This window comes from Talpa occidentalis, unplaced genomic scaffold (assembly GCF_014898055.3).
Source record: "Talpa occidentalis isolate TD23 unplaced genomic scaffold, MPIMG_talOcc4v2.1 talOcc4.3, whole genome shotgun sequence".
Taxonomy (NCBI): Eukaryota; Metazoa; Chordata; class Mammalia; order Eulipotyphla; family Talpidae; genus Talpa; species Talpa occidentalis.
In genome coordinates, this window is record NW_023603184.1 from 92151394 (window position 1) to 92172762 (window position 21369).

The window sequence follows — 21369 nt, forward strand, 5'->3', positions numbered from 1 at the left end:
TACCATTTTTCTCTTACCTGTAGCTTTACCACCGCACAGCACCAGCACTACCAGAGCCTCTCTGCCTTCATGTTCACATGGGGCTGTTTGCCCAAGCCCTCTGCAACCTGGCCTCCTTTCCTGTTTTCTAAACATTCGTAATGGCAAGTCTTGATTTGTCACAGGGATTCTAAACTCCATAAAGGCAGGAAAGATGTGGTGTGCTCACCGCTGACATCACTAACTATTCTAGTTGATGGAAATTGATGACTTTAGGGTAAGAGGCCAGACTGAGCAGGAATACTGATTTCTGGGGTTGCACTGTCTTCTGTTCATCTCTTGCTAGAAAAACAAATGTTAAAATAAAAATTTAGTGGGCCTCCCCCGTGGCGCAGTGGTTGAGAGCTGGGTTGCGAAGCTGCCCGCAGATTCTGCAGTGCAGGTTCGATGCCCGCCTGCTCCCCGGCCACCGGAGGAGGGTCCCACATGGCGTGCAGACCCCTGCTGCCGCCCGCTGCTCCCCTCAGCAGTGTACTTCGGTCTTTCTGCCTGCTCTGCTCCCTGCTCTGGCTCTGGTGAATTCTCTCACCCTCCTGCGCTTCAGACTGTACCCAGTGCTTGTATAAATAAATAAATCTTTAAAAAAAAATAAAAATAGAAATTTAGTGACTCCTAACTCTACACTTTGGGCTGGGCTCAGTAAGGCTGGTTTACTTTTGCTCACATAGCCTTAGTTGGTGTAGCTTGTTCCTCTGTGTAGCCGTCCAGGATGGCACACACAGGATGGTCATTTGTTGCTGGTCATCCGCCGCGGGCTTGTCTGGCTTCAGTCAACCACACTGGCTTTCATTCTTACCCCTTGGCTCTCACCCCATGGCTGCTTGGGCTTCCTCACAGCATGGCCTCAGAGTTATAAGAATGAGTGTTCCATGGAGGGGGAATTGGCCCACCTGAAGCTGGGCCCAGACACTGCCACGGCATCATTTTTGCCAGGGTCTGTTGGTCAGAGCTGCCCCAGAACTCATCCAGATTCAAGAAGGGGAGGATACAGACTCTTCCACTCAGTGGGAGGAGGAGAAGAGAATTTGCAGACACCTTTAACCACCACATGCTAACAGACTCCTCCCTTGTGCCTTCCCGTAGCCCTGACTGCCGCTGCGGGACGAGGGAAGCTGGAGGTCTGCGAGCTGCTGCTGGAGCGTGGAGCTGCCGTGTCTCGGACTAACCGGAGAGGGGTCCCACCTTTGTTTTGTGCAGCGCGCCAGGGGCATTGGCAGGTACCCAGAGGACCCCTGAGCGCTTCAGAAAGAGTAAATGGGAGTAGAGTTCCCTGCTGCTTATCTCCCTGAGTTACATGAGGCTACCCGAGCCCTGTCTGTCCTTTGATGTTCTTGGCCCTACTTGATAAAGGCACATATTCCGTAGACCTAACAGTCTCACATGTAGGCTGGTAACCAGGTGAGACACCCACACTGCTTCCTTGATGGGGTATTAGGAGGACCCCATCATGGTAGTAGAAGACTGCTGTATGTCCACTGTTGGGAATTATGTAACACATCTGTCCAAATACTGGGAGGAAGAGTGGTTTGCTTGTACTTTTTGGAAAAGAAGTATTTTCCCTCTGGTTGAGCCCTGCGATTTAAGCTGGTTTCTTTTTCAAGGAATGACATGTTACTGCCTTTTATTCCTCGAGAACTGCAGTTCAGTCATTTATTCCTTCTTTCTATAAACAGTGGCCATGGACCCACCCCATCCTAACATCTGGTTATACACAATCTATGAACACATCAGCGGAGTCTACCATGTCTAATTCAGGAAGCATTTTCTAGCTCCAAGTTTACAGCATGAAATCAGATCTCTTCTGATGGCTACCAGCTCCACTGGTAGATGCTTATGCGAGCTCCTCACTAAGGTTTTGGCTTTTCTCCTTCCATTTGCAAGAGCTTAGTTTGTACTGTCCATTCCCTTCACTCTCACAGCCTCTGGATGCTGGAGCTGATCCCTTCTGGTCTCAGTGTTTCCTAAGTTGTGGAGAAGTTTGGAAAGCACTCATGGTGCATCAAGGCTAAGAAAGCATGAGCATTGCCAGGGTGATATAGCTTCCCCTGCCAGAGAGACTGGACTATGCTTGGATCAGGCAGTGTCTGCTGGGAGGGTGCTCAGAGGAGACACTGTTCAGTTTCTTCGTTTTTGCTCTCCAGTCCTGTCCAAAGGCATAGTCTTGAGGCGGAGAGTCTCTAGGAAGCTTTGCAGAAGAATTCCCTGCTGAAAGGCCACCCCCAAGCCCTAAATCTTAGAAACTGTAGGAAGAACCAAGCTCAGCTGCAAATTCTTGGGCACCGGGACTGGCTCCCTTCAGCTCTCTTGTCCCTGATGCTCCCGCCGGTGTCTGTCCTGCCATTACTAGACTGTGATTGGCATCTCTGCTCTTCCAAATTACTGTTTCTGCCTGGTATGTGCATGCTTTATAGAGAGAGTAATGAATTGGATGTGTCGACAAGAATATATATTTGGAAGGGATGTTCAAAGGGGTATAACAGAAAGATTTTACAGTCTCACAGATTACACAGCACAAAAGTGTTTTTTTAAAGATTTTATTTATACATACAAGAATTGGGGTACAGGCCAGAGTTGTGGGGGGGTGAGAGGGTTCACCAGAGACAGAGTGGGGAACAGAACAGGCAGATTGACTGAAATACACTGCTGAGGGGAGCAGCGGGCGAGTCATGAGAGGTCTGCTGTGCCATGTGGGCTGCTCCCTGGCCGACCGGGGGATTGAAGTCGTGTTGCAGTGGCTGTGGCGAGCTTCATAGGTTGCATCTTATAACCCCTTGCGCCACCAGGGAGGCCCATAAAAGTGTTTTTAAAGAGTGTCCTTTCACTACTTTTAATGGTGGACAAACCTGCCTGGGTATGGAGAGCATGATTTAAAATGCAGCAGGAAGGATGTCATTCTGAGTATTTCTTTCAGATCGTTAGGTTACTGCTGGAACATGGCTGTGATGTGAACCTAAGTGACAAGCAGGGCCGGACGCCCCTCATGGTGGCTGCATGTGAAGGGCACTTGAACACCGTGGAATTTCTCCTTTCAAAAGGTAGCAGCACATCTGCTCCTGTGTGGGTTTCTTTTGGAGCAACAAAGAAAAGGGCTTTGGCAGCTCCATTCATTAGTTTCCTATTCAAATGGAAATTTTCCAGCACACACACTGGTCTAGTGAGTAGCTCCTGCAGCCCCTGTACCCATTACTCAGCTCCAACAAGGGGGATCATCTTGCAGTCGCCTTCAGATTTCACAGCCCGATCGCGAGGCAGTTCAGGCCAGTGTTGGCGGGGAAGGAACGGTTTGCTTCTGGGCTTTGTCTCCCCAGCGGTCACCTGTGAATGGGCTTTTCTTTCAGGGGCTGGCCTTTCTGCTCTGGACAAAGAAGGTCTGTCTGCATTAAGCTGGGCTTGTCTGAAAGGTCACAAGTCAGTGGTCCAGTTTCTGGTCGAGGAAGGAGCTGAGATAGACCAGACGGACAAGAACGGCCGCACTCCCCTGGACCTGGCCGCCTTCTACGGAGACGCAGAGACTGTAGGTACCCCGCGGGCGCGCTGGCCACCTGCCTGTGGGCCGGCTGCAGAGGCCAGGAATGGAACATTTCCTTGTGTGAGCCTGTGCTGAGTGTGGTCAGCATGCGTGTGTGTGGTGGGCGTAGCTCTCGCTTTCCTCCGAGTCTGTGTCATACAATCTATTCCAGAACTGTGGGGAAGATTTTTTTTTTTCTGGAACAGTTCTAATTATTTTATTGCAATAACATTGGTCTACAATACTGTGTCTGATTTAGGGGTATAGGTGCACACCTTCTCAGATCTATGTTATGGCACCACAGCCACCTCCAAAGCACCCATAATCTTTCACCTTAGTCCACTGGGCCCCTCCCTTCTTTGTGTCACCCTCACATCCCCCTTCCGGTAGTCTCAGTTCTGTGGTTGGATTTCTAAATTCATATAGTTAGTTTTGTCTCTTTGCTTTGTTTCTTTATATTTCAGTAAAGATTTAATAGACCCATAAAAGCCTTAAAAAACCTGATTATAAACTGCACACACAGCACACACATGCAGGAATATGCATACATGCATATGTCGTTTTATCTGTTTTGTTTTTTGTGCATGCGTAGTTTTATTTTACAGTAATCCGTTTAAATAGAATTCTTGTATCAATCATTCAGAAATCACTCTTATGAGAACTTGCTAATCAAATAATTAGCTGTTTTTAAATTGATGTGGCATTGTCCAGAAAAAAATGTAACTGCGTAGGGCACTCTTTTTTTTACCAAGTACCTAAGTCTAACTGAAGCAGAAGGAATAATACCTCAATGAGCTAAGAAACAGTAAATGTCTTTCAGGGAAGAGACATGTCTTTGTCAGGTCCTGCATCTCAGGCACCCAGCAGGGACGAGGACCATGCACTCCTGACAGTTACTGCTTAGGAGCAGTTAACAGTGTCCAGTGTAGGGATTGGCTAGAGAAACAGGTGTTGTGTCTCTGGAAGCCATGGAGCTGGGAGCAGAAGCCATCATGTCCCTCCCTACACAGCTGTGCCTCCATATTTTTTAAAAGTCAGCGATGTTTGAGTTAAATGATCCTAATTTCCTGGACTTTGTAAACTACAGTTAATGTCATTTTTCAAAAACAGCTATTTAACTGAACCTCACATATTCATTTTTCAGCTTATACTGTCTTACCTAGTCCTACAGTTCATCATCATCAGGGAAGCGTAAGGCTGCTTAGTATTTTAGTGTCATTTTGTAATTTGTGGTAAAAGGAAATAATAAAATGTACTGTCTTAACCATTTCTCAGTCGAGAACACTTCACATTGTTAAACAACCAGTGCCCAGACTTTTTCATTCATAAAACAAACTATCCCGTTAAACAAATCCTCATTCCTGTCTTCCCCACAGTGTCTGGGAACCAGCTTTCTTCTTCCCAGGCCTGTGAATCTGACCACTCTAGGCTCCTCATCTCAGTGGAATCGTATAAATAGGTGTCCTGTTGTACCTGGTTTATTTCATTTAGCCAAATACCATCAGGGTTATCCATATGCATAGTATTATGTCATAGGATTTCCTTCTTTAAGGATAAATAATATTCCACTTTATGTATATGGCACATTTTGTTCAATTTTTAGTGGACACTTGGGTTGCTTCCACCTTTCACTGTTGTCAGCAGCGCTGTTGTGAATATGGGTGTCCCCGTAGTTTTTTGGATCTATAGCCAGAAGTGGGATTGCTGGCTTACCATGGTCATTCTGTTCTTAACTTTGTCAGGGAGCCCTCCATGGTGTGTCCTTAGTGGCTATGTCACGTTACATTCCCACCAAAAATGCACAAGTTTCCTGTTTCTCCAGATTGTGGAAGACACTTATTTTCTGTTCTGTTGTTGGTTGATAGCAGCCCTCCTAACTGTGTGAGGTGATACCTCTTGTGATTCGAGTTTGCATTTCCTTAATGATTAGTGATGTTGAGCATCTTATTGTATATAGTGTGTTGTCCATTTGCATATCATCTTTGGAGATTGTCTATTCAAATCTTTTGTCCATTTTTTAAATTAGGTTATTTGTTTTGTTTTTTGAGTTGTAGGAGTTCTTTATGTTCTGGATATTAATTTTTCTGATGTATTTTGAGTGGCCGGTGGCCTATCCAGCAGACCCACCAGAAGAACCTAATTGGCTACAGACTTCTTTTTTAGTATGTAGAGCAATTTGAGTAGCCAAAGTGGTTTTTTTCTGTTCTCTGTTTAGTTCAAGTGACAACTATTTTTATCACTTCAAATGATGGTCTCACACTTGCCACCTTTAGAGTCCCAATAGTTAAGTCTCTATTTAAGCCTTAAGGTGTGTTGTACGCAGGCCTGTCTGATCCCAGGCTGCTAATTACTCCAGGCTGTGTGGGTCTGAGTGTGTGAAGTGCCTGTTGCCTAAACCTGCCAGCCCTTTGGAGCTACTAGACGGTGTGTGACTCTGAGTAATTGGGGATGAAAAGATGTGACAGTATCTACTTTCTGTGGCCTTGGAAGTAGGGTGAGAGATATGATGACACATGCTTGTACACCCGGTGCTGTCCCTGGGAACCTTCACCTGCCTTCCCCATTGTTGATATCAATTCACTTAACATCTCCTGTGTTTTCTGTCAACTTCATTTCCATTGTGGGATCCCGAGTGAGCAGAGGCAGCAAAGATCAGAGAACAGTAAGACTTCCTGGCTCCTACACCAGGATGCTGAGGCAGATGAGCTGCTCCTCAGGGCCTCTGTCCTCCCACTGCAGGTGCTGTATCTGGTTGAGAAGGGAGCCGTGATTGAGCACGTGGACCACAGCGGGATGCGTCCCTTGGACAGAGCCATCGGTTGTCGAAACACATCAGTAGTGGTTACACTACTGCGGAAAGGAGCCAAGTTAGGTCAGTAAAACACCTCAGTTCAGCAGGGAGATACTAGAGTGTCATTGGGGACCATAAAGACGTGCCTGGCCTCAGGTCACAGTGTCAGGTGTTTGTAGAGCTTTCCTTCTCTGAGGCTCACTTAATCGTAGTCACCTATAATGCTGTAGATGGGAGAAAGCAGAGGCTATGGCAGAACAGTCTTCAGGGTGCCCAGAGACCACTCCAGGGGCGGGGTCAGGAGTGTCAGTGGCTGTGGAAACTCACTGGTGGTTCCGACGAGCAGCCAAGTTTGAGAACCGCTGTGCTGGGGTCATCCTCGCCAGCTTGGTAGGGAAATAGCAACACCAGCACAGTTTCTGTGAGGAGGTCTCGTGATTTACTAGAGACCAGAGAGTGGGTCACTTGAGGTAATATTGGGGGTGGAGAGACGTGAGCAGGGAGAGCCCCTCGCATGCAGCTGCTTTGGCTATGTCGCAGCCTTCAGAATGTGTGGGCACGAGCACCTGAAACTGCTGCTCGGATTGAGTGTGCTGGACCCTTGGGCAGCAACGGTTCCGGGCAGGGGCTGCCATGGAGATGACATGAGCTAGTATTACTAGGCAGGCCACAGCGGCAAACTATCCCGAGCAGTTTCATGTCTTAATTTACCTCTCACTTCCCTTTAAGTGGGTAGTGACACCACCAAGTTACAAAGGAGGTAAATCTTCACTAAGGCCTAGCGAATGGCAAATCACCATTTGAACCTGAGCCACCTGACTCCCTAGTGTGTGCTCCTCAGCGCCACCCCCCTGAAGTGTTCAGAAGAGCCTTAGAAAGAAGATGGCGGTGGGACCGTCGACAGGAGAGACAAGTCTGACATGGACGTGAGCAGGGAGGGCCTGGAGCATGAGTGCTGGGAAGGGGGCAGAAGGGCCGGAGCACTGACGTCTCCAAGTAGGTTGTAATGGTGATTGCAGGGGAGGGCAAGACCATGTCAGACAGGCCCTTCCACTTGCCAGCAGTCATGATGGGCGCTGCAGGAAACTGAGGTACTCTGGAGCCTCTTTGAATTCATCTTGCCCCAAAGCCCCATCACAGGGGAGGGAAGGGTCACGGCTGCTCTGATGCCTTCGTTGCCCACTACTTTTCTACCAGAGTAACACTTTGTGCTGCTGCAGTACCCTCCTCATTGCCGAAGCGTAAGTTTCCGGGGAAGCCACCTCCCCACGTCCTGCTCTCTGTCCGCGTTACGTTGTCGCTCAGAGGCCTACAGGACGCACAAGCAGCACTCCTCTGTGGCTGTCTCAGCTGGTTGCCATCTTAGTTGTGTTAGAGCCACAGAAGTACTGAATTCCTTTCCTCCAAGACTCTGAAGTGCCTCTAACTGCATGTTTATTTTGCAGGAAATGCTGCTTGGGCGATGGCCACTTCCAAACCTGATATTTTGATTATACTTTTACAAAAATTAATGGAGGAAGGAAATGTGATGTACAAAGTAAGTGATGTTGCCCTTTTCTGTGACATAACAGCCTGTGAGCCACCTCTTAGTTGGGCACATGATGGACAGAGCTGTGCCCCTGCTCAGAATACATGTAGCTTAGCTTGATAGGACTTCCCGGGGACGCTGGCCTCATGTCCAGGCTTCATCATCTTAGTGGCAGTACCTTCAAGGTAAAAAGCACGTCTGTTTGTGTGAGCACCAATTACTTCTGAACAAATTCTTGCAGCTGTAACAATGACTCTGGCTGGGGGCCTTGGTATGAAGGTGGATTGCTTCAGGTTTACCTGCCCCACCATGCAGCGTGGGGCTGAGTCCCTGGGGACATGAGACACACAGGAAAGGAGTGCCCACTAGACATTCTGAGAGAAAAGAACCATTATGTCTCCCATGCCTTTATTATATCTACACACTTCTGGAACCTGCAATTGCTGCTAGAGATATTTTTACTTAATATATATAATACTCAGTTATTCAGCGGAGTGAGTTTTTTTTTTTTTCCCATTTTCCCTTGGAAATGAAAATGCGATTTACAGATTAATAAGCGTTTAAGTTTACCCAAATAAGACATCAGTTTAGAGGTCAGTGGTCAGCAAACGTCTTTATTAAGGGTCAGATGATAAATGTTTTGGACTTAGCCTGTGGTCTCTGTCACAACTACCCAGCTTTGCTATTGCAGCATAAAAGCAGCCACAGATAATAAAGGAGTGTGACTGTGTCCCAATCAAACTGTAGAACAGGTAGTAGGCCAGATTCAATGCAGACAGGTGCTTAGGACATTGATATAGAATCACCTTTTTCCCCAGGTTGTGATAAGACATTATTAAAAGATTATGAAAACCAAAAACTAGAGTATGGCCATTTGAATCCTTTCTGCCGTGAGGGTGCTGTATTTTCTCTGTTTTAGATTTTGCCTTTTCTTTTTTTAATAATAACAAGCAAATAGGCATATAGCATGACCCAGCAGGGTTTCTGGCTTGGAATCAGTTTGAAATTGAGTTCAGAATGTGTATTGTTCTGGCTTTGAAGTGGTTTTAATATGAATTTTGGTAGGCAATTATGTTGGAAATATCAAGCCATTTTCAACAGACTTCACACCTGCTGTGAAACGGAACTGACTGAGCAAATGGATTTGTTTAGCCTTGAAAATGACGTGCGGAGCTGTTCTGATTTTTAGAGTCTGAGCTTAGTTTCCCTTAAAAGAAAAACTACTATTCTACAGCAAGACTCTACTTGCCTTAGGAACTGCATCATTTTTTTCCCACTTGATTTCTATTAAACTTAGTAATAAAAATACCTGAAAATGAGAGTTCATTGATGAAATGGCTTTGAAAAATGTATAACAGGGAAGATCATCTGATGTATTAAGATCGATAGTTATCAATTTGGCAATTTACCACCCCTTCCTGTAAAACCTGCTACTTTCTAACTGTGGGAAGTGCTTGCTGGGAAGCCTGTGCTGACAGTGAGGCTGTCGGTGCACGCTGGTTAGTGTGTGGTTGCTGCTGCGCAGTCATTCATTGGGACCCTTGAAACAAAAGTGAAGGTTTGGGGTGGTGGGGGTGGGGAACCTCACCAGGATTTTATTCCTCTTGGAGCTTCTGAAAAGATAAACTTCTGTGATTTTTGTATCCTAGAAAGGGAAGATGAAAGAGGCAGCCCAGAGGTACCAGTATGCCTTAAGGAAGTTTCCTCGAGAAGGATTTGGGGAGGACATGAGACCATTCAATGAATTAAGAGTTTCCCTGTATCTCAATTTGTCTCGCTGCCGAAGGAAAACAAATGTAAGCTGTGCCCCTCTATTTCATCCTTTAATAGCAAGGTTTTCCCAGGGGGGAAGAACATCCTTCCACAGACCAAAAGATGCGACGTGCTTTCTGACTTGCTTGCACATATTGTGAACCTGGCATATGAAGCTGCTTCCCTTACATGACCATCTTTTGCCCACTGACACTCCCTTCCTCTCAAGATGTTGAGAGATTGTGCTTGGGGCAGTTTCCTCTGCTTCAGTGATGAGAAGCAATGCAAACTGCTCCACCCTGTCCCAACTGAATTGTCAGCCTCGTTAGAGTGGCCCATCCCCAGCTTCAGTAGAAAAGGGCATCCCAGAAGTTAACACAAATGTTATCACCTGCCCAGTGTTTCTGTTTGCAATAGTTAGCGCATAGTTAACTAGTCAGTTTGTTGTGGTACTACTTCTCCTTTGTTTTTAACTTCATCTACCCACCACCAAATCTGCTGACCCGCCTGCTTTTGCACATACTCGCTGACCTTTCAGCTCCGGAGGAGGGTGAAGCCTGCCGGCCCCTCTGAGACTGGAGTGCGGTGCAGGCTGCTGCTGCCTCGTGGGCCTGTTTTTACCACTGTTCTCACCTGCTCTCGCTCTCTCCCCTTCCCTCGAGCTTTGTTTTTCTAATGGAGCTTCTCTTAAGAAAAGTAATAAGCTTTAGGACAAAATTCCAAACTTACTTTCATCTCTGCAATGATGTCCCAATTCTCTCCTAACCTTTAGAATGAAACTCCTATTAAAAGGTTGCCTATAATCATGTTTCAGTGCTGCTTTTGACTCATGTGTTTAAATATTGACACCAGGACTTTGGCTTGGCAGAAGAATTTGCTTCCAAGGCTCTCGAATTGAAACCAAAGTCCTATGAAGCCTTTTATGCCAGGGCAAGAGCGAAGAGAAATAGCAGGTACTGTCTGGGGCCAAATCATGTGACTAGAGATGCCTTTTTGTGTCTCTGTGGTATCAAAGTTGCTGGTTGACTTTGGGGGCTTCTGGCTTACATGCATTACTCAGATGCCTCCCAGCTCATGATAAATTGGTAGCTTCCAAGAGGCAACTAGTGGATATTGTCACAATGGTTGAACTTATTTTCTCCTGACTGTTCACTGACAACCTCCCATTCATCCCAGTTGACACCACAGGATAAAGTTCCTAGATTAGTCCATATGGTCAGTGAAACTGCCAACAGGAGACATTAAGAGGAGGCAGTGGGGAGGAGTCAAAGACTGGTGAGTACAGTGAGAGGGGATGGTGATTCTGACGCCCAAGCCAAGGATTCAGAACTGTTCTCAGTCCCAGCCCAGTGGTCTGTACAGAGACGGCCTGGCTCTGGCATCACACAGAGGTTCAAATCCAGCACCCCCACTCAGCTAAGCAATACAGAATGTGTCCAGAACTCACTCTGCTGATGCCTTTTTTCCTTTGAGGAGTTGTAGATTTATGCAGTCTAGTTTTGTGAAAAGTTAGTACATTAGACCACATTCTTCCAAGGCTTATAATTTTTTCTTCTTTTTAATATATAGGCAGTTTGTGGCAGCTCTGGCTGACTTGAGGGAAGCAGTGAAACTCTGTCCCACCAACCAGGAGATCAAGAGACTTTTGGCCAGAGTAGAAGAGGAATGCAAGCAACTCCAGAGGAGCCAACAGCAAAAGCAGCAGTGCCCGCCTCCGGCTCCCCCCAATGACTCAGATAACGAAGAGGATGTCACAACCCCGGTATTAAATGACCACTTTGATCTTGAGGAGGCTGAAGAAGAAGAAACCTCTCCTCAGGAAGAGTCCATTTCCCTGGCTCCTAGATCCCAGCCATCCTCATCTGTCCCCTCGCCATATATTCGAAACCTTCAGGAAGGGTTACAGTCTAAAATGAGGCCAGTGTCCCCACAGAACAGGCCTGGAATCAGCAAGCCCCTGCGCGAGCCTGTAGCCCAGCCAGGGCTGATTATGCAGCCCACCAAGCAGGCACAGATCGTGAAAACCAACCAGCACCTGGGCTCTGGACAGTCTGCCTTGAGAAATGGTAGTACAAAAATTCAGGTCTCTTCTCAGAATCCTCCTCTGAGTCCCATGCCAGGTAGAAACGCTGCAACTCCTGCTAGTAGCAGAACCCAGCACTTAGAGGTCACAGGTACTTTCACTCTAGGAGCTGGCTCAGGCCACTTTGCAGATCGCCTGGGGCCCAGCCACAGCGTCCAGCTGCAGCACAGTGAGAGTGTGGCTGCGTGTCCTTTACCCAGCAAGATAAAAACCGCAGAGAGGCTTCTGGCTCATGCCTCCTCCGTGGCTGCAGATGTAGCCCCTTTAAGTCAAGGCGGGCCAATGAGTGACATGCGACACCCAGCTTCCCTGGCCAGCTCAGGCTCTTCTGGTTCCCCATCTGGCAGCATTAAGATGTCAAGTTCCACCAGTAGTCTGACTTCAAGCAGCAGCTTTTCAGAGGGCTTCAAGGTCCAAGGACCAGATGCTCGAATGAAAGACAAGGTGGTTAACCAGGTCCCGAGCGGTACGGCTGAGCACAGACCACGCAATACGCCCTTCATGGGCATCATGGATAAGACTGCAAGGTTCCAACAGCAGAGCAATCCCCCAAACCGCACCTGGCACTGTCAAATATCAGAGGGGCTCTTGACAAACACATCTTCTGCAGCTGGCCTGCAGGCCTCGAACTCTGAGAAGCCCACTCTCAAACAAGCAGGAGGATATACTAGCCAAGCCAAAACCTGCTCTGCTTCTACCCTGGGTGGGAGTGTTCACAATGGTGCACAGGTGAAGGAGTTGGAAGAAAAGAAGTGCCAAATGCCAGTGCACTGTCCAGATAACAGGATAAATAAAACTGTGTCTCATCTGTACCAGGAGAGTATCTCCAAACAGCAACCTCACATCAGCAATGAAGCCCACCGGAGTCACCTCCCTTCAGCAAAACCAAAGCGATCATTCATAGAGTCGAATGTGTGAGCCTTGAGAGAGATGCTTTTGTAGAACTTGGAAAACGGTGTGTTGGAGACAGACTGGTGGTAATGAAATGGTTTCTCATGAGAAAAATTTCATTTTAGCCATACCTTTTTTCCCCCCTCTGATGCCATTTTCCAGATGCCATTATCAAACAGGTGGGATAAAACTTCTTTAATAGCTAGCTAGAAGTCACCATAAATAAGAATGCTAACCAGAATGGAAAACTACAATTAGTTAAACCTATTAAATTAAAATTTTAAGACAGTCAAGAAGACATTAATGCTAATCTCTTATTAAATTGGATTTTCCTCCCACTTTTCTCCTAGCCTGTGCTACATGATAAAAATCACAGTATTTCTTAGAGAATATACATGTCTAGTGATAGGTTTAACTCACGACCTAATAGCCAAAGGGGAAAAATTATATTTTCAAGTTGCCGTACCATTGAGTCTAATCCCAACTTATAGATAGATAGATAGATAGATAGATAGATAGATAGATAGATAAAATTAAGATCTAAGTGATTTCTAGCTGAACATAAGTGTGACTATAAATGTTACATAGTTGATTTTTTTTTAAGGAAAATAAACTTTCCCTTCATAGCAGTTCCTTTAAGAGAATTAAACACTCATTTCCATGTTTGTTTCTTACTCAAAATATTTTTATAGCACCTTTTTTTGGAATTAAATTCATGCTTCAAGATGTTTTTAATGTTTGGAAACAGTATAAGCCATTTGGAATCACGATTGGTGGTCAAAGTGGATTAGGATTAAGACCAGCATTCTTGGTGACCTGTAAGTTAACTCTCAACTGGTTCTGAAACTGCTTGTAAGGTCCTTAAAGGACAGTATTTAATTTGGATACTTACGGGATGGTTGCTTATTGTTTTTGTTTTATTATACAATCACTGCTTTATAGTCACATGTTGTACATATTAAATAGCCAAGTTGTATTCGGACTTGTAAATATAACTATTTCAAGCAATCTTTTAAAAAGTCATATATTTGCATGTTCTTTGTAAGCTTCATCCATGCTGGTTATTGCACTGAACAATATATTATTATGGCATGTTAACAGTATACCAGTAACGGCACTTTATCTCATATATACGAGCACCTTTGAGGTGCTACTTAAGTCCAAACTGATGTATTATTCATTTATAAAGATGAGGTACAGGAATGAATCTTGGTTTAAAGGTATTTTTATATGAAGATGATGTGCTATTGGAGGATGTCAGAATGCTAGTTTGAGAGGTAGGAGTGTATTTGTTTTCTATGTTGGGGTGTGAAATTTATTTTCCAGAACTGGAGAGAAGGAAGTTCTATATTTACAGAGTGTTTTTACAATGATTAGTTGTAATCAAGTTCCTGTGAGCATCATTATGGTTTTGTACAAAAAGGAATCTTCTGGTGTCATTCTTCAGCATTTGTTCCTGAGTATGTACATATAGTACTCTGTACAGCTTTATTGTTTTTTATAGGCTTTTCATGAGTTCTGCTATAACTACTATGGCTTATTTATTGTTTATTGTTTTCTTTAATGTTTGTGAAAGTCTTACTCTTCTGTTATGTAGTTTTGTTTTCTGCACAACTACTGTACTTTTCCATACGGAATAAAGACTATTAATAGAATTTGTTTCGCATTAAATGAAACAATGGGTAAGTGGAGAATATCCTGATCTTGCCTTGCTTTTCATCCTGGGTGATCCTGTTGTTCTAAACAGTGGAAAACACATTTTTAGAGTTACTACTAAATGCATATTTAGTTTCATTTAATAACTTCAGAACAAGGGTGGCAACTTCTAGAAACCCCAAACTATTCAAGGGTCTAAATTAAGTCTTTTGTCTGAAAGTAATGACTTATTCGTATTCCTTAATAATAGACTTCAAGTTATTGTCCGGTTACTGATACTACTATTAAGGTAAGTAAATTAATTTCATTACTTCTTTAAAGCTATATATTTAAACTAAGGTTTAAAAAACTAGGTGGAAAGGGAAAAGTATTAATAATTGTTGTCATTGTATGACTTTTCCTGTAAAGCAGCCAGTGTGACTATTAGAAATAATGGTACATCATGATTTTTATATATTCTTAGTGAAGATATTTGGTTCAGTTACCCCAAAAAGAAGTTTCCTTGGACAACTACTAGTCAGGTGAGTGCTGCTCATGCGCGATCCCAAACCAGCAGGCCAGAGAGTCCGCAGAGGGCTGTTGCAGTGTCCCTTCCTTTAGTGGATGGAATTTTGATTTGTGTAGTGTTTTGCTTATGTGTTTGTGGAGAAGTTGTTTATATACCAAACTAGCATTTCATTTTAGTAAGTTATTAATAGTTTCGTCTTTAACAATTTTGTTTTATAAGAAACTCTCCTGGTGAATCATGGAAAAGAAAATCACTGGCACTTTAGAATTAGGTGATCTTTGTGTTTTCTACCGATGAGTTTGTGGTTTGGGTCACTTTTGGTAATTTTTATGTAAAAACCATCTATCCTTGAGAAAGTGTTATCAAAGTGAGAGATTTGGTCTAGTGACCAGCTTTTATCAATTAAAAAAAGTCACAATTATGTTAGCATACTTTCTCTTTAGAAATATATAAATATAGAAAACCTTCCCATCTTTTTTTTCCTCATAGATGAAAAGCATCTGTAGTATGGGGTGGGGGGAGGGAGGAACTCTTCTAAAATCATAAATTGTGAATTCTAGCTGTGGCACAAGGGAAGTAAATCCATAATACATCCGAATGACAGAAACTTTACAAAGCAACAATTCAAAAGGCATCTGAAGATTTCTCTGGTAAGTACAATTTCCACCTTTCTCTGAACATATGTCAGCTATAGTCTATAAAATACAGGAAAAAACGCAATGATATAATTACATTACTCTTAATTTTTAACAACTGCAATAAGGATTTTGGGGGTATATACAGAATCTTGCTCCCTTTATTGTAACAAGCTTTCTCACTAGTGGCCTCTGTCCCTGTAAACAACTCGTGACAAGTATATAAAGTCAGAACAATCTCAACTTCCTGAAATGGAGGCTTTCTTCATGAGTGAATGCTTATCCAGGTGTGGTAGTAAATAACAGTGTGTTGTATAAAAATGTTTTGTTACCCTAATTTAGAATTCTTGACGTTCTTATGTATTATTCTAAAAGAGGCTAATTTCCCACTTTATATAATTCAGCAAAGTCTAATTGGCATGTTAGTGATAATTAATTCCATGTAACCAGGTTTGGACAATGGGAGAAAAATTACCACCTTGCAAATTTTGAGTCCAACGAAATGCTCCCATTCGACATATCATGGTTATTTTCTGAACTTAGTCATAAACAAATCTGCAAACTCTTTAGATTCCAAAGAGCAACTTAATGGCTTTTTACTGGAATATGACCTATAACAAGAATAGATTTGGACATTGCATTTAAAGTAAAACTTTATTACTCTACAAGATTTTTTCAGTACTACAAAAAGACATAGTAAAAAATAGACAAGTAGTTAGATGTATAATTCAACCACACATTTTTAAGGAATGAAAATAATAAATCATCCTCAAGGTTTACCTTTCAACAATTCCTGGTTAGTATTTACCTTTAAATCATTCAACTGAAAATATAAGTAATACAATATAATATAAATGATTTATTTTTGATGTGTTTCTAACCATCGATTGATGGCCATTTTCAGAGTCCGATTTGGTGTAAGTACCATTGAAGGAAGAACAAGATTTGTCATGGGACTTGTACGTTTCTTTTTGCTGATCCAATTTTCCATTGCTTCCTTTTCATATGAATAGCCATCTAAAAAATAATAACACCACATACATTATTTGCAATATAGGAAAAAACTGAGTTGGTGATGACAACTCCATTGCCACAGCCGTTACTATGATTAAGTGGTATGTTGTCTTGTACAACTACTCTTAAAATATCTTTGCCACAATACTCTAAATTCTGAGATGCTTTAACATCGCACAGATTTCCTTGAACCAGTGTCATAAGCACTTGAACACTACAACGGAAAAGATTAATAGCCCCATTAGCTGTGTGTTTAAATTAATGGCTAAAGATGAAAAAGCCTTAGGAATAACTCACTAAAACTTTCTGACACACGTAAGAGTCAGGGAAAGATACCCAGAAATTATAAAACTCAACCCACTAAGGAATCAACATAAAGATTTATGATTCAAAAAAAAAAAAGCTACTAGCTAAGGTTTTTAATGCCATGTTCTTGCAAAATTCTTTGCTTTTGTATATGTTGGAAAGATGAGTTTTCACCTAATTTCTTTCAATTACTTTCATTTTAATACTTGGTAGCTCTTAAACAAAATCATATTTCCAATTATATTTACACAATAACCTATTTTCATCTGCAATGCATACACTTTTAAGCTAATAACGCCAATATACTGCTAATATAAGACTGAGAAAATTTATGATTTCTTTCTGGCACTTCCTGTCACCAAGATAGACCCACTAGGGTTGTGTAATTGAAATACTGTGTTTGAAAATTACTTGGAAAAAAAGATTCCATTTGTTACCAACTTGACAATTTTGTCCACTTGCCTCCCTTTTCATCTTAAGATTTCAAAATAAACACTAAAACAAGGCACATTCGGGAGTCTACTCTCCCCATTTTGGTAAGCATGTATTAGGAGCGCTGGGTTGCGAGGCTGCCCGCGGCCTCTGCGGTGCCGGTTCGATCCCCGGCTGCTCCCCGGCCACCCGAGGAGGGTCCCACATGGCGCGCGGACCTCTCCTGCCGCCCGCTGCTCCCCTCGGCAGTGTGCTTTGGTCCTTCTGCCTGCTCTGCTCCCCGCTCTGGCTCTGGTGAATTCTCTCACCCTCCCGCGCTTCTGACTATACCCAGTGCATGTACAAACAAAACAAACAAGCAAACAAATAAAGAAAAACATGCCTCTATTAAAAAAAAAATATATATATATAAGCAAATGCATGTATATACACAATACATTTACAGTCTTACAGAAAAGCTGGTTGGCTGGTTGGTTTTTAAACTCGTTCTTGCTTTTCTCCCTCCGACAGAAGCCTCATGTGGAGGTACTGATGGACATCTGGGTTGTTTCCAATCCATGCCTTTTATAAATAGTGCTGTAATGAATAGTCTCAATTTGGGGGAGAGTCCAGAAATGACTACTACGTCAAAGGTTAAATGTGTATAAATTTGCTAGATATGCCAATACTTTCTAGGCATAATAGTACTTCTTATTAGAAATGTTAAGAGTGCCTTTCTCTGTAGATCTTCACCAAGAGAATATTACCAAACTGGGTATTTACCAGACTTTCATGGGCAGCATGATACAGTATATCAAGTTGTTGAAATGAACATTTTTTCCTCATGTTTTAAAAGCCACTGGCTTTCATTCCTATGAAACTGTTCTTATTTTTTGGCCTATTTTTGCCCTGAGGAAGATTTATTTAATTGAGATACAATGACCATTCATTTCAGGTACACGACATAATTGGGTATTTGTGAAATGATCACAGTGAATCATTAACTAGACTCATAATACAAATCGCTGCTTTTCTCCTGATGAGGACTTTTAAGTTCTAATGTCTTCACAACCTCTAATACAGAATGCAGTATTAACTATAGTAGCCATATTATATATTACTTTACCACTGAAAGTGTATCTTTTGACCACCTTTGCCCACTCCAAAGTCCAATCTGTTCTCTATGAATTGGATGTTTTTTTAATTCCACATGAAGTAAGCTCATTTCAACAGATTTTGCCACTTTTTGCTTTGGAGATATAATTCACATATCACATTCCTCTATCAGGAAACCTTATATCCATTAGCAGTGACTGCCTTCTATCTCTGAATTTGCCTATTCTGGACATTTCCTGTAAATAGAATCATAACATAGTGCCTGGCTGCTCTCACTTAACCATGCTATGGAAAAACCATGTAAAATTATAACGGATTTTTTTGTATGACTACATACTATTCTGTTATATGGAGAGAGCACATTTTGCCCATTCACTAATAGACCACTGAGTTGTTTCCACTTCTTAGCTATAAGGCTGCTATGAACATTTATCTGCAACTTTTTGTATGACTATATCTAGGCATACAGTTACTGGGTCAAATGGTAACTTGATTTTGAACTGTCAGCAGCATATTCTTGCCAACTCACAGTATTTACATTTTTTTTCCTACCCTGGGGTGTGTGTAGTATCTCATTATGGTTTTGATTTGTGTTTCCCTAATGAAATTTAACCTTTCCAAGTGCTTATTGGTGATGTATGTATCTTCCCAGAAATGTGTATTCAAATCCTTTGCCTAATGTTTTTATTTGGGTAATATCTGTCCTACTGTTGAGTTGTAAATATAGTTTGAGTAGGCACATACATTCAGTATGCTGAGTATAGTGATCCTCTTACACTGTAGCACACTGGTCTTAAGTTATGCGTATGTTACTATGTGAAATATTGTGAGCTCAGTGACAATAATAAAACTAAATCTAAGAGTATATAAAAGGGCCCACTTGTTCTTTAGTTACATGCCATGTGGTGACACGATCTGGTGCTTAAGTATGCTTAATACTTAGTATTTATGAATGCCCATTGTGCATTAAAGGTATAATTTTTATTTTGAAAATTCAGTTTGCTACATTAATGTACCTTCTCCTTACACTGTGTATTGCTATGTTCAGGACTACATAGCTTGTCATTGTTACCATGGTGTTTGATATAGTATTCTATGTTTTTTAAAAAATTCCTTTGATCTGAATTGCAATAGTCATTTTTGCCTATCTTTTTCATTTGTAACTTTTCTGAATTTTTCAGGTGGAGCTGTCTTTTTAAAGACAAAGTCAACTTGGTGCTTACTACTGGTATGTTTGATAATATACATATATAACAAATTATTACATGAACTGGTTTCATCAATTTTGATGCTTAGAAAGGCTGTATAGTTAACTTTACACACTAATATTTTAAAAAAAGACCCAGATTATTGGTAGTATCTATTGATGCCTCACTTACTCGTATTAGCCAGTAGTCTTATTCTCTCAGTATCGGTCTACTCTTCATTTTTAATAGTTATATTACATCTACATTGTTACAGCATAGCAAACAAAAATTACTGTCATTTTTTAGAATAACACAGGCTTCCTACTTTAGCAAAGCCATAGGTTTTAATATCACCTCTCCATGGTCTTCTAGTGACTTTTTGGAATAACTGGCATTTTCTATTGATAAACAGTAATGTTTGTTTGTTATCCAAAGTAGTAAAAGTTATTATCGGCCTCTAAGTCCATGTTCCCAACCCCACCTACACACAGCCTTTCAGATAAACAACTGAAAATACTGTAATCAAAAAAAAAAAATACAGTTGACAGTTAATTTTAAGACACTAGGATGTCATGCATGACGTTTACTGCAACTAGCTTATTTGAAATCCAACATATCTCGGCAGGGAGGGACTAATATTGCTTCACAATTTTAAATTGACCAGATGGGTTTATTTTCATCTAAACAGTGTCATCTGAAACTCCTGGTTTGTCAACTCAGTTTCTTGGTTTAAAGCAAGAGTTATACAATAGTTTTATGCATCTCTGTTGTCCAAGAAAAGCACACTGCTGCACACCTGTCACCCTAGGAAATGGGCAGAACAAACACAACACTTCTCTGAGCTCTGCTCCCAAGCCAGAATTCCACAGTAATACTTGACTGAACACTAGTGACAAGAAAGCAAGATACCATTAGAAAGACACACAATTAGCTATGTGAGTATTAATCAATAGACTGCACCCAGGTACCGTTACCGAATAAACTCAATATGCACCAGCAGTTTCTTCTTGGGAAGAAACTGATACACCACTTGAATTACTTTCTAAGGTCACACAAGAAAGGAGTGACAGAGCTAGGATTTAAATCCAGGCAGTCTAGCTCCACAGTCTATGTCCTTAATATACATGCTACCTGGAGTTCTGGAAATAACAAATATAGACGTTACAATTTTTTAAACTCAATTGGAAGGTTAGATAGCATAAGACACTGCAGAATTGATAAGCAGAGCAGTCTGAGAAAATAACCAAGAAAGGCTATGGAAGGTATGTATAGAATGAGAATGGCTAAATGGCTTCTGATAAAAGAAACTGTGTGTGCCCTGATTCAAAAATACATATCAAAAACAAAGTGAAAACAAAATCAGAGATCATACTTGTACTACAACAAAAGCCGCCAAATAAGGTGTTCTCTATACAATTGAGAATAGAATAAAGCAGGTGGTCAGATAAATGAGTTGTAAATATGAACAAGTTTTAAAATTTTAATGTTCAGAAAAGACCTGAAAGGCATGAAAGAACAGATTGAACATCTGACTAGTGTAAAGGTGTTATTTCACCATCCAATTAGTCTATCTGTAATTGTAGTCAAAATTTCAGTGAGGTTATTTTGTACAATTCTAATGTTTATCTGGAGGTCTAAATGGGCAAAAGTATTTAAGCAAAGGCATCCTCAGCATACTAAATACTTCAGAGTTAATGTTATGGAACATTCATACTATGAGATTCTATTTCTGATACATTGAGTAATAGCAAATTTTTCACTATATATGTCATGTGTTACAGAAAAAAATCTTTCAAAATATTTCTGTATTGCTTATTTTCCAGCAACACTAAGTGCTTTCATAATTTAAAAGGATGGGTGAATGGTCTCCTGTGGCAGTAATTCTATAGATGTAAGATAGGCCTTGTGAGCAATTTGCAAACAAAGGTAGAAAAAGGAACCAGA

General features: G+C 41.9%; 2 protein-coding genes across 15 annotated transcripts in view; one reads left to right on the forward strand and one right to left on the reverse strand.

Moving 5' to 3' along the window:
* Positions 1–21369, forward strand: part of TANC1 (tetratricopeptide repeat, ankyrin repeat and coiled-coil containing 1) — a 235872-nt gene that overhangs the window by 211249 nt on the left and 3254 nt on the right. For 10 of the 12 annotated variants that reach the window (XM_037523385.2, XM_054699751.1, XM_054699750.1 and 7 more), the window contains 8 exons: positions 1123–1256; positions 2951–3074; positions 3378–3553; positions 6287–6419; positions 7784–7875; positions 9516–9662; positions 10471–10571; positions 11188–19466. In XM_037523385.2, coding sequence (XP_037379282.1) covers positions 1123–1256; positions 2951–3074; positions 3378–3553; positions 6287–6419; positions 7784–7875; positions 9516–9662; positions 10471–10571; positions 11188–12619 — 2339 coding nt within the window. In that variant the 3' untranslated portion in view covers positions 12620–19466. Of the gene's footprint in view, positions 1–1122; positions 1257–2950; positions 3075–3377; positions 3554–6286; positions 6420–7783; positions 7876–9515; positions 9663–10470; positions 10572–11187; positions 19467–21369 lie in introns of those variants that run through there. The other 2 variants (XM_054699749.1, XM_037523379.2) reach the window with 2 other exon arrangements.
* WDSUB1 (WD repeat, sterile alpha motif and U-box domain containing 1) overlaps positions 16008–21369 on the reverse strand; it is a 45017-nt gene continuing 39655 nt past the window's right edge. For all 3 annotated transcript variants that reach the window (XM_037523389.2, XM_037523390.2, XM_054699752.1), the window contains one exon: positions 16008–16408. In XM_037523389.2, the coding sequence (XP_037379286.1) occupies positions 16251–16408 (158 nt within the window). In that variant the 3' untranslated portion in view covers positions 16008–16250. The remainder of the gene's footprint in view (positions 16409–21369) is intronic.